Genomic DNA, 13,545 nt, shown 5'->3' on the forward strand with positions numbered 1-13,545 from the left:
CAAGAATTTTAACAGGTTGTTTTTGTAAATGGTGTGTTGGTGAAGAGGTGCAAATAATTGATCAACCAATTATTCTCTCTTTTTTTTTCTCTCCTAACAGTACCCTCAACAACAACAACATCACCCGCATTCCTGTCACCAGCTTCAATCACATGCCAAAGATCAGGACTCTGTGAGTAGGGTTTTCTCATTTTATAATGCAATCCTGATGCTGTAAGCCAACTTTTTGGCTCTTTGTCATCTGTGATAATCTCATTTCAGTCCCTCAGGCTGCCTCAGGAGCCTGGGTGGCTGCAGGGCTGGGGAGCCCTGGGGAGCTCAGGGTTGTGAAGGGGGCTGGTGCCCACAGAGCCCTGAGAGCCACTGTTCTGGATTTGCCCAGCATTAAGTAACAGTCAGTTTTTTTCTGGGTAAATTCAAGATTTTGAATTTACCCAGAAAATAAATTGGCTTCTCTTTTTTTTTTTCCCATGGGAAAATCCATAATGTGAAATGTGTTTCAAGCTGGAGCATCAGCAAAATCGTAAAAACTGCTCAGATGGATCAAATTATTGAATCTTGTTAATATCCTGTGTTTAAATCCCATTTATTCTTTTCAAATTCAGAATACTAATTTCTGAAACAAGGCATTTTTAAAAAAGATGAAAAAAGCATCTTTCCAGATACTTTCTGAAACAAAATGTCACTTATTCTGATGGATTTTTTTTTTATAAAAGCTTCTCTTATATCAAATCCATTTGTTTTTGAGCTGCATGCCATTTGCACTGGAAAAGCTCTGCTCTTTAGTAGATCAAAATACAAAGACTGTGAAATTAGACTAAGCATTTGTATAATTTAGCCATAGCCTACCAAAACCATTTCCTTAAGTAAATTATTTCTTTAAATTCCTTTAGGGAATACAAAGCTTCAGGAAAAGTCATGTCTAAACAAAGCACTCCTGTTTTTCCTCCAGATTCTCAAACTCATCCAAGATGTATTTAATTCTAAAGGCAAAGAAAGGGAAATAGTAGCTAGCCTGAAATTTTTTTGTGCCACTGGAAAAATACTTCAGGGATGCTATGCATGCATGTGTAAAATCATATTAAATAAATTAACAGAAGTGAAGAAAAATGGTTCTTATGTCAATCTCTGTAAGATAACCTCTGACTTAAATTTGCATTCTTCATCAAATGATGACATTATTAGACCTTAATGTAAGTAATTAAATGGAAATGAGATGTTTGTCTTTTAGAAGAGAACGGCTAAAGAAGATAAAGGTGTAGAGCTAAGGTTCCTGGAGTTTTGCCTTTTCTTATTCAGAAAATTTGCCTGGCTTTTCCAGATTAGCCAGTCTCATCTGTTAGCAGAGCTCAGTGCCTTCAGTGTCTTTTGCCATCTTCCCTTTAGTTTAATTTCAGAGATGCCTTTGTATATAACTCCCTGGAGACTTACACTGACTAATCCCCCTCTGCTGTAATTAGGGAAAAAAAAAAAAAAAAAAAAAAAAAGGAAGAACTCATAAATAGGATTTATAAAGGGAAGCTTTTCTATTGAATTCTGAGAGACACATTTTATAGAACATGAATGCTGCCACACTCTAAAAGGATTTGCTGGAAATTTAATTTTGGGTCTAGGGATAAAAGGGCAACTTTAGCAAACTTGCATTTGTATTCATTCACCTGATGTTCTGTAAAGTCAGTTTCATCAATATCAAATGACAGGTTTCAGTCTCCAAAGACTGCCAAATAATACACAGCACCCCTAGCAGGTGAATGTAGGAATTTGCATAAAGATACTCTCTGTGGGAAGATGTTAATATTCTCTCAAGTTTCTTGTTGGAAATGGATCATGAATGACGTTCCTCACAGTTTGGTGAGTTCACTGTTTCCTTAAAAAATTATCATGTCTGTCCACCTTCTCAAATAGCCTGACATTTAGATGTGCTTTTTTTTTGGAAGTTTTTTTGTAGGAAATCCTTGGTCTGAATGTTCCTTAAGTAGGGATAAACCCTTTTTCCAATCAGCTGAGGCCCAGTGCAGTGTGGACAGTGTTTTCCTTTGTGTCTCTTTTACACTCTGGTGAGATCCATTAGCAGGATATTTAGGGATGCTACTGCTGCAGCTCTGTGTGCTCTGATGGTTCTGTGAATAAACAGCTTTTCTTCATGGCTCTCAAAACAATCTGCCTATTGTAGAACAGAGAAGAAAATATAAAAAGCATATTAACCTTCAACATGAGCACTCAGGGGAAAGAAGAAAAAGGATAAAATGCCAGGAAGTTTTGAAGCATTTGAAGAATTCTTTACTGAAATCAGCTCTTCTGTGCTAAGATTTTTTAGTTAGCTGTTTTTTCTGTTCCTAAGTTTCATCGATTTTTAGCCTTGATTGGAAGTGACAGGAATTAGTTTTTATTGATCTGCTTTCCTTTGCTTGAAACAGCTTTATTTATGATAAAGCATGTTCCCTCTACCTATTTGCTTAATGGTAAGTGTCCTGTTGTCTCTGCATCTGTGAATTACTGCTGAGACAGGTAATTACGTTACTTCTTTTCCTTTTTTTATTTAAGGGTAAACTGAAAATGTGTGAACGCACTTCAGTGTTTTTTGTGTTAACAGGGAATTGGTTTATAATGCTTTTGAAGTACTGTGAAAAGTCTTCTTGAGGCTGTATTTATTAATATGATTATCAAAAATATATTCTGATAGGCTGCTTTGTTAAGACAGGGTTTGTAAACTATCTCCTTTCCAATTAGAGTAGCTATGCCAAAAGACAAGGAGGGCTCTGCTGAGGCAGAGAGCTGGTGGTTTGCACTACTGAAACAGGAACCCCCAAACCCAGATAAATCAATTTAGTGAGGGGAAAAAAACAGCTCACAGACCTGGAGAACTGCCTAACCCTAACCCTTTTTGTGAAATAGTGCTTTTCTCACTCATGTCTGCATGCAGGGGGTGCAGGGAATGGCATGGGATGAGCTCAGTTCCAGAAGGAAGGTGATCCTGAGTATCATTGTTGATTGCCGTGGTGGGAAGGATGAGACTCTGAGGACTTAAATAAAACACTGACTCTCTTAAGTTACAATAAATTCTTACTTAGGATGATTTCTGGCTAGATGATATTTATGTATTTATTTGTTTTTCAACAAAAAAGGCAGATTAATGGTTCATAATAGCCTAACATTTTGCTAGAAATCTAACTTGCTGCAGCTTCAATTAAAGAGCTTCACTATCGCTAAACTCAAGATCTTCTAGCCATCCTTGTAGAACAATTACATTTTACAGTACTCCCAGGAGATTAGTGCTTTCCATCTCTACAGGATAAACTCTCAGTTCCAGATTTGTGGGTTTTTTTTTCTTTTCCTTTATTGTGGCTGTCCACCCCAGACATACAAATCTGGGGACTGTCAGCCTGGGCGCCACTGCTGAGCTGAGCTGCTGCTGTGCTGTAAGGACAGCTCACAGACAGACATTTCATTTCTTTGGAGCATGGACGAGGCTAAATCTGGTGCACACCAATTGTGTGCCTGTAATATTAGTGAATAATGTTTTGTCTAACCATTTCTGACAGGATTTTTAATCTGGTTCATGATTTCATTTGGTGCAACACTCCAAATGCATGAGTCATTACAGGAATGAAATAATTAATGTCCTGGACTTTGGTTTTGACCTAAAATTTGGTAGCTATTTAAATGACCAGATTTGTTCCCTGAACCCATCATCATTTTGCAGATGTGATAATGGTCCTGGCAGGGTGCTGCCCATGAGTGGGTCTTTCATGAGCTAATAATTCCTGTCTAGATCCTTTATACTTCTGTTAAATTACTACAGGAAAAAGAGCATTGATGAACTTATACAGGCAACACAGGAACAGAAATGGTATCAATAGCCTCTGAAGTTTTATTTTGCCTGTCTTTTCCCAGAATATTCTGAGTTGGAAGGGATCCATAAGAGTCATCAAGTCCAAGTCTTCAGTGAATGGCCCATACAGGGATCAGACCCACAACCTTGGTGTTATTAGCGCCATGCTCCAACCCACGGAGCTAATGTGGAGAGGTTCTCTCTCTCCACCTCTCCCCAAAGGACGGAGAAGAGGGAAGAATCACTCATCATCCTGTTCTTCAGCCTGGTCCTCATGTTTAGACAATCCGTTCTTTGAATTCACTCAAAGATACCACATTGATGCAGTTCTTTCTGATGTGAAATCACAGACAAAGCGATTACGTGGAGCAATCTTAAATTCTGCATATTTTTGTCTCTAGAATGGCCAGCTGTAGGTGGATCACCATTGAACTGAATTTTTTGAAAACATTACAAATAATAGCACAAATTTCTATCTGACCTTTGTGTAATATTGAGGACAGCCAAGCCCTGACTGATCTGTAAACAAGAACCTAAGAGTGATCCCACTGAAATGGCAGCAGAGAGCGGGGCAGGTTCACGGTTGATGGCTGCCTTTGTGGGTTTTGTTTAGGAAACCCCAGTAACCGTGGGTTTGCTGTGTGTTTTGCAGGCGGCTGCACTCCAACTTCCTGCACTGTGACTGCCACCTGGCCTGGCTGTCGGACTGGCTGCGCCAGCGCCGCACCATCGGCCAGTTCACCTTCTGCCTGGCGCCCGTCGGCCTGCGCGGCTTCCTCGTGGCAGAGGTGCAGAAGAAGGACTTTGTCTGCTCTGGTAATGCTGCCAATCCTCCTTTATCTGTCTCATACCTCCTTTATCTATCTCTATTTTTATGTTCCCATAAACAGAGCAGCGTCGAAAATGGCTGTGTCGCGTTTGAATGCAAACAGCAGCAATCCTGTTTGTTTTTGTTGTCGCTAAACTGTATGGGAGGAGATCAAATTGTTGGGTTTTTTCAGCTTTGTGAGAATTATTGGATTCCAGTTAACATTTCAGTTCTCAAATTACTTCTTCTGCTTTAACATTGCCAACGATATCAACATAAGAAATCAATTATATGTGGATAATTTGGTATTTCTCAAGGGAAGAGCTCTACAGCTGACTGGAATACAAAAGAAAAGAAATAGAAAATGCAAATCTGAGTCTGTTGACAAATGATTGGACTTTAGAACGTGAGGAGCAGATTTTATCCCAGGGACTGAAACAGGGATTCTTAGGGAGCCAATGCACTTTGCTGTTGTACAAGTTTCCACGCTGATAAATGGGGCTGATGATACTCACAAATCATGTGTCTGTATGTTGGGCCTATTCATCAAGCCTCTGGAACAGCACTTGGTTCTTGTGGGATAGAAATACATTTTTCTAAAATGAAAAGAAAAAGAACAAAAGAAAAAAAGACAAAAAGTGGAGAAAGCAATCTGAGTTGGGTTGAAAGGAAGGATCTGGTGGAGGAGCAGCATGGCAATGTGTATGCCATGGAAAAAAAAAGATACCAGGCATAAGTTTGGAGTTAGTTTTGCAGCCCCAGTGGTGACACAGAGGGCTTGTTATGGAGATGATGTGAGTCTGAACCTTGATAGACTGCGAGCCCTGTGCTGTTTTGTTCCTTATCTCTCACAGCCTGTGAGCCCCAAAGCTTTATCCTATGGGTACATGGATTGGCTGATGGAAATACAGTAGAACTGCTCTTGCCAGAAATGTTTTAGGAATGCCTTTTTTCTGTCATTCCACTTACATGTGACTAAGAGAAACGGTTGCATGTAGAGAAAGAAGAAAGGTTTGACCCCCACTCAACCATGATTGATTAATGCCCAGCCCAAAGGTGTGCTGAAGTGTTATGGGCATGTGGAAAATGAAGTTGTGCATTGTGCTCATTGAGACATGATATTTCAGAGTGCTGAGCAGCCTCTACACTGTAGTGGAAATGATAGGCAGAATATCTGATAAGTTACATCAAAAGTTTAACTAAAGAAAAAGTTTAGAAATCTAACAGTCCTGGGAGAAGAAGGATAAAACAAATGGATAAATGAATGAAGCTATTAGCAGAAGCTAATTTTACCAAAGAGGCAACCACAGCTTTTTTTTTTTTTTTTACTCTCATGAAATGAAGTTTCAGATGGAGCATGAGTTCAGCTATTTGGATTTATGATACAGTGAAGTGGAGGAAAATGAGTTGTTTAAGTCAGGAGAAGAGATAATAATTGCTGAATGAGAAATGAAATGTGAACAGAACTCATTTAAATGGGGTTGTCTGTGCAGACTGAGACTTCCAAAAGTGACAAGGTTTTTAACAGATTCCTGTTGGACCAAGAGGATATAGACGTTCTCTCAAGATCTGCCTGCTTTTGTAAAAAATACAAAATCAAGGAAAATTCAAGGAAAGAAATTTTCAGTGAGACAGTCCATCAGCTGTATCCTATAACTCTCATTTGGGAAATGAAATGAAATGTACTGAAAAAGAAGTTCATTTGGAGAGCTCATTTTAGTGGTGGATTTAGCTGAGAACTCAGCTTAGTACATGCTAGTTTGATAAAAAACTACATGGACAGCTAGTTTAAAGAGGATATAAATCTTCCCTTCTCCCCATTACAGTTCTTATACCTGATTTTACAGCATAATTTGTTAATGTGTGAACATGAAGTCAAACCAGGACAGGCGGTGAAGAGGGAACTGAAGCTGTTCCTCTGCAATGGAATTTTGTAGAAGGTGATGTGAATTACTGTAACCAGCCTCGAGCTGGGAGGGAAGAGCTGAAATTCAAAGTGGTGAACTGCTCTGTTGAAGTCTAGGTTCAGGATATCAAGCACTTGTGTTTTTATGGCAGTAGGAATATCACAGCAGCAAAAAAACCCTCAGCTTTTCTTTCATTTGAAATGGGCTCCATCAGAGCATTCCAGTTTCAAACTTGTGCTGCTGGATGCTTCAGAGGAGAAAGAGTACATTCATAATTTGGGTAAAGAAGAAACACAACATGAAAAGCTGACTCCTCTTCACTCTTTGAACCCTATGCAAAAATAGCGATCTTTTATAATTTTATGAGAAATGTTTATTTGGAAATAGATTTTGAATGCTACAAGTGGAAAAAGAAGAACTGAAATAATGATAGAGAAGTGCCATAAATAAACCCACGTTGCTGGTTTCCCTGTGGACATGTCCTGCACCATGTTGTTTGCATTAGGAACAAAATCTCTCCAGAGTTATGTGCAGATATGTCGAGGTAAACTGAGTCATACCTGTGTAACCTGGGTGTCAGTCTTTCAAAAATGTTGTTCAACTTGTTACAAATTATAAAAGAGCTGATTCAAATGGTGTTTGTAGGTCACCTGAGAGCAGTGGAGAAGCTACTCCAAGTTTCTCTTGTTTGAGCATTTGGCTCAGAGCTGGAGGCGAAGGTGCAGGATTCAACAGTGCACAGTTGCCTGGAGAGAGGCTTGGAAATGTGTCTGGTTGGGTTTGTGTTACTGAGGAGAAGGGGAGAGGTCAGGGGCAGAGTGGGGCTGGGACTAGATGGCTTCTCACCATCAGGGGAGAGTGCCACGTGCTGCTGGCACTCCTGTCACCCACCAGGGCCTTCTGGCTGGCTCCTTCAGCAAGCTGTCCCCTCCCTGCAGCAGAATGTCTCCTCCAGAGCCACCCCTGACAGAGCAGCCTTCCTGGGCCTTTGCCTTCAAGGCCATCTGTTCCTGGAGAAATCTCCAAACAGCCTCTTCCTCCTGCACAGTTGGCTATGGAGCTCTGGGATGCCTTTGGTGAGAGAGTCTCCTGCAAGGTGGGATGTGAAGGGGAAATTCTGTGGCACCAGAGGATGAGCTCTTTGTTGATGTGCTGCACAAAGGCAGTGGGGTGTATTTCACATGGAGAAGGGGTATATCTCACATGGATCATGGGGTGTATTTCACATGGAGAAGGGCTGTATTTCACATGGATAGGGGGTATATTTAACATGGATAAGGAGTGTATTTCACATGGATAAGGGCTGTATTTCACATGGATAGCAGGGTGTATTTCACATGGATAGCAGGCTGTATTTCACATGGATAACAGGGTGTATTTCACATGATAAGGGCTGTATTTCACATGGATAAGGGCTGTATTTCACATGGATAGTAGAGTGTATTTCACATGGATAAGGGGTTCATTTCACATGGATCATGGGATCCATGTGAAATACAAATCACGTGGATGGCAGGGTGTATTTTACATAGGTAGCATGATGTATTTTTCCTCTCTCCACCATAGCTTTGCCGTTCACTGCCATGCTTCTGTGATGAAAAATCAGTGCAGTAAGCAAAGACAGTGTCAGTTGAAACACTACCTGCATTCTGGTCTTTGAGAGATGTTTATTTTTATACTCCCTTAGGTAGCAGAGAAGCATCTGGGGGTGCTGGCTTATGCTCAGTACCTCTTAAAGCTTTCTCATCTTTGCCTGGATCAAACCCAGCTTCCTTCCTATGCTCAGATGTTTCACTGTTGGACTCACTTCTCCTTCTCTGTCTGTGTCTCTCAAACACATTCTCTCTCTTTCTCTGCCTATTTGTCTGTCTCTTGTCCTCCTCTGACCTCCTCATGATAGTAATTTTATTTCATTTTCCTCTCATATAAGTTTTATTATGGCTCTTTGATTTTTCTTCTACCTGCTCCTTGCTTATTGAAGTTGAAATTAGCTTATGTATTGATCAGTTATGTCAAGTTATTATGTGTTTTCTCACCTGCAACAGCTGTAAAGCTTTGCAAACAAAGCAGTGGATTCATGAAGTTATGTCATCAGCAGCACCTTGGTTTTTTCAGGGTACTCTGTGCAGAAGCCACTGACCCCATTTGGAATTTTTTTTCTGCAGTGATGAATTGTCCTGGTTTTCCTAAGTATATATGTGAGAATATCTGTGCATCTAAACAGGAGCATTGTGTCTTGTACTGTGATCTATCACATATTTCAGCTGCTGGCCAGATTTGTTCTCGTTTTGGCCAGTAGTTTGATAGTGGACAGTGTTTACACTGGAGTGTGAAGATTGGGTAAGATTTCTTAGGCTAGACTAGAGACTGATATTTCTAAGTTGATTAAATTTGTAAGTCTAAAATATGTGATTATTAGTACTTTTCTAAGATAGTTTTCTTTAATAATGAAACATGCATTGTAGGAGAAGGAAGGTGGATCCACACACTGTTATCTTTTTATATTAGAAACCATTTTCTTTGATTCTTGATCCTTAGTTCCCATTCTGAGAGTCTCAAAGAATGTAAAGAAAATCAGGATGTGTAATTTGGACTAAATAACTTACATTTCAGTCTGAAATTGACTCAAGAGAAATTATTACCATAGCCAAGTGTTTTCTGGCTAAGTAAACTGATACTGATTTTGAGAAAACACTGGATTGACCCAAATCTTGATTGAAGATCTAGATATTCTGATTCGTGAGGTAAGACTGCAGCTGAGGTATAATAAAGAGGAAAATATGTTAGCTTCCTGCTGCTTCATGCAGACTGGAAGCCCTAATAAGGAAGCAGATTTATTTGTTTGGGTGAGGTCAAACAGTCTTCAAACAGAGCTGTTACTCTGGCCAGACCACAGAACTCAGGAGATTGTCTTGCTCCATTTCCTGATAACTTCATAGCATGTTGCTGAGGAGACAACCAACAACAAGTAGCTAAAAAAATAGCACTCCTCAGGCTTAGCACCTTAATGAGAGCATTCAGGAGATGCCAAAGGAAAAGTGCATGGGGACAGGAACTCCCCCCATCTGCTCGTGGTTAAAACACCCTGCAGTCTGTGTGTGCACAGGCAGCAGTGGCACAGGAGGCACTGCCAGCACGGGGGATTGGTGCTCCTGGAAGCTAAACAGGGGCAGGAACTGTTTGCTGGGATGCAGGTCTTGCTGGGATGCAGGTTTTGCTGGGGATACAGGTCTTGCTGGGGGTGCAAGTCTTGCTGGGGTTGCAGGTTTTGCAGGGATGCAGGTTGTGCTGGGATGTAGGTTTTGCTTGGATGCAGGTTTTCCTGGGGATGCAGATTTTCCTGGGGATGCAGGTTTTCCTGGGAAGGCAGGTTGTGCTGGGATGCAGGTTTTCCTGGGGATGCAGGTTTTGCTGGGATGCAGGTTTTGCTGGGATGCAGGTTTTGCTGGGATGCAGGTTTTCCTGAGAATGCAGGTTTTCCTGAGAATGCAGGTTGTGCTGGGATGCAGGTTTTCCTGGGATGCAGGTTTTGCAGGGATGCAGGTTTTGCTGGGATGCAGGTTTTGCTGGGATGCAGGTTTTCCTGGGATGCCGGTTTTGCTGGGATGCAGGTTTTGCTGGGATGCAGGTTTTGCTGGGATGCAGGTTTTGCTGGGATGCAGGTTTTGCTGGGATGCAGGTTTTGCTGGGATGCAGGTTTTCCTGGGATGCAGGTTTTGCTGGGATGCAGGTTTTGCTGGGATGCAGGTTTTGCTGGGATGCAGGTTTTGCTGGGATGCAGGTTTTGCTGGGATGTAGGTTTTGCTGGGATGCAGGTTTTGCTGGGATGCAGGTTTTCCTGGGATGCAGGTTTTCCTGGGATGCAGGTTTTCCTGGGATGCAGGTTTTGCTGGGATGCAGGTTTTGCTGGGATGCAGGTTTTGCTGGGATGCAGGTTTTGCTGGGATGTAGGTTTTGCTGGTGCAGGGCAGTGGCTCCTCAGGAGCGTTCCTCTCCATGTAGCCCATCCCTGTTCATGCAGATGAGCTGCCAATGGCCCTCATTTGTAAAGAGCTGGATAAGCCACCTGGGAGGAAGAGGAGGAGGAGGAGACCTTTGTGTGTGTGTTTGAATGGTCACTCTCTGCCTTGTGGGACTCCCTCATTGTTTTATTGCTTTTAGAAGGGACCTTAACCACTTCATCTAACTGTGACTCCTTTCCAAAGAGTGACCCTTGAGTCACCTTAGATGGTGGCAACTCTTTTCTCACTGTTCTTGCTTTTTGTCACCATCCACAGACCCAGTAAGTGCTCTTACAATGGAGTCTAGGAAGGATTTAAAGATTTTTAAAGCCTTTTGGTAAAAATTGCTGTTTAAATTTGATCTTGGGAAATTTTTGTGGAACACTGATGGAATTTTTACCTGCTGTTACAATTTGCTACCACAAACTTACATTAACATTTAGTCTGAAGAAACATTTCAGTACTGTGCATTTGTTAGTTGCTCCTCAAATGAAATTGTATATGAAATTTGGAGAGATACTAATCACTGTTTATCAGTTTGTTTGTTTTCAGTTTCTGTGAAGTTTCTTATTACAAATCTAAATTTACTCTAGCACTAGCAGTGATGATGTTTCATACTGTAGGAATTTACTTCTTGACTTGCTTAGCATGTAAGATGCCACATATGGTGTTTTTCATTTGGGGGACCATCTTGTGAATCTGAAGGATAAATATGTATTTATTACAGCACTTAATATTTCTTTAAAGACCAAAGCTGAAAATTGGCTTTTAATTACAGTAAATTTAGTTTTATTACCGAAAATGATGTCTTACCTTTCAGTATAATTAGCCCTTTTTTCTGGAACTCTCTTTTCCCCAGAGCAGTATGTATAGCCCTTTAATGCTTATTTAATGATGGCAGGCTGGGGTATAATTATTCAGCCACTGAGCTTTTGAACTGTTGCTGTAAAAATAATAACATGATTAGCTTTTATGTTAATGTCCAAAGCTGGTGGTTTGTTTTATGAGTAGTTATGTTGGTAGTATTTTGGTACAGAAAGAAAAAAATGCTTCATGGCAGTACCACAGCTGTGCTTGGAGCTGTTTCACAGAGAGCAGTTGTGGTAAATACAGAGGAACAGGGTTGGCTTTGAGTATGTGGAGGAGCCTGTGCATGAAATCTGTAGACTTTTTCTGTTTAATTCATGTAGGTGATTGGCAACTCACTTATCAATTAATAAGAATAATGAAGGCAAGCATAGAGCTGCTTATAAAATAATTATAAAATTAAGAAATTAATAGTGGGCAGATGCAAAGTTGCATACAGTCACCACCAGGTTTGTGTGAATTTCTGCTTTATTGACAGTGAAATTAGTGATGTTATATAACCTGTGGTGGGTTGGCTGCTCATACCCCCCCTCCTCACAGCACTGAGGTGAAACCAGGATCTGTTCCAGCACCTCCTTCCCTGTCTCATTCTCTGGCTTGGCTGCTCCCAGGGCTGTTCCTCACAGCTTTCCCTCACTCCTTGCTGCCTAGCACATCTCTGCCCTTTCTCAGGTGAACTCTGACAGGGGCACCAGGAGCTGCATGGGCAGGCTCAGCTGTGGAGCCCAGTGGAAGCAGCCAGAACTGCCCTGGCCTTTTCCCACAGCAGCTTCCCTGGCAGAGCTGGGCACCAACACCCGTAGCCAAACTGAAGGGATCTCCTGGCTTGTTGAATTTACCCCTTGGAATGGCAGGCTAACGTGTTTAGCTCTGAAGATCTGTAAGAATTTCATTCTATAATTTCCAGACGCCCTAAAGTGCTTGAATGTACCAGGGGCCTCTTGCAAAAGACCAGAGGCAGCAACCCCAGCCTGTCCCAGGAAATGTCTTTATTTTCCCTGCCTTCCTTAGTATGTCCCAAATGCCAAAGAATCTGGTCTGTGGAATCCCAAGGCAGCCAGGGAAGGGGATGGTGACTCACTCTTCAGTTCTTGCCCACTGACCTGGAAAAAAGCATTTCCTCTCTCCAGATCTGTCCATGGGGAAGCTCATGACCAGACTGGAGCCCTTGGATGTCATTATCAGGAGACATGTCCCACTGTGTCTGCCATCTCTGAATGGCTGTGTCAATCTGTAATGCCTCTGGCTGCATTGAATCCCACCCTCCCCCTCCTCCTCCTGAAGAGAGCAGCTTTTGTGCCAAGGCAGGGACAGCCCCGTGCTTGCTGCAGCAGGATGAAGATAGGGGGGCAGAAACAAACACGCAAGCAAACAAAATCATGTAGTATTTAAACCTCCTTTTCAAAGAGCAGTAAATCAAAGTCCAAGGACTGAGTAGTCTTAAACAATTTCTGTTCCTTCCATAACTTTATCAAACTTCATTCTGGAGCAGTCCACGATGGATCACCTGTTTAGATCTGTACTCTCTTCACTGGCTCACAATTGATCATGACCATTATCTATCTTTTAACCTTGTGCAGGTGGCATCCTTTCACTTAAATAATTTATATTCCTCTTCATTTTTATGCTTGAATATATTTATAAGTTCACTGTATTATTTCTGGACCTATTTTTAAATGTCACTTCATGTGCACCTTCAAGAGTGCTGATACAAATTGTGGAGTTGGCATTAATGAGATGACTGTGCACGGGCACCATTTGAGCTGCAGGAGCACTACATCTTTTAAGATCTTCTGTTAGAATTTTTTTAGTCTTTGGAAGAACAGGCAGGGTCCAAAGCCAGAGAACCAAATGCACACTAGCAGCCTTCCTTGTGGTGCAGTAGTTAGAAAGGTAAGTTCTACCTGCTTTAAGATGAGCATGCCTGTGTTGACAGGGTTGGAGAAAGACCTTTTAAAAAAAGGCTCAGAGTGGGTACAGGGCATAAGAGATATTTTCAACCCCTCCTTTGGAAGGCTTAGGTGGAATAAATTTCCCTGTGAGAAAAACACTTTTGTCATAGTTTTATCGACTTCAGTTGTCTTGCAGGTTCTGGTTTTTTAATCCTTCAGAAGAACAAATTCACCCATT

The 13,545-nt window shown here is 41.4% G+C and overlaps 1 protein-coding gene across 2 annotated transcripts in view; it reads left to right on the forward strand.

The window, feature by feature from the left end:
• The window catches only part of SLIT3 (slit guidance ligand 3), a 472,224-nt gene that overhangs the window by 283,510 nt on the left and 175,169 nt on the right, over nt 1-13,545 (forward strand). For both annotated transcript variants that reach the window (XM_053956603.1, XM_053956604.1), the window contains exons 7-8: nt 101-172; nt 4,485-4,648. In XM_053956603.1, coding sequence (XP_053812578.1) covers nt 101-172; nt 4,485-4,648 — 236 coding nt within the window. The remainder of the gene's footprint in view (nt 1-100; nt 173-4,484; nt 4,649-13,545) is intronic.

The sequence above is a fragment of the Vidua chalybeata genome, chromosome 15 (genome assembly GCF_026979565.1).
Source record: "Vidua chalybeata isolate OUT-0048 chromosome 15, bVidCha1 merged haplotype, whole genome shotgun sequence".
In the NCBI taxonomy this organism is placed as follows: domain Eukaryota; kingdom Metazoa; phylum Chordata; class Aves; order Passeriformes; family Viduidae; genus Vidua; species Vidua chalybeata.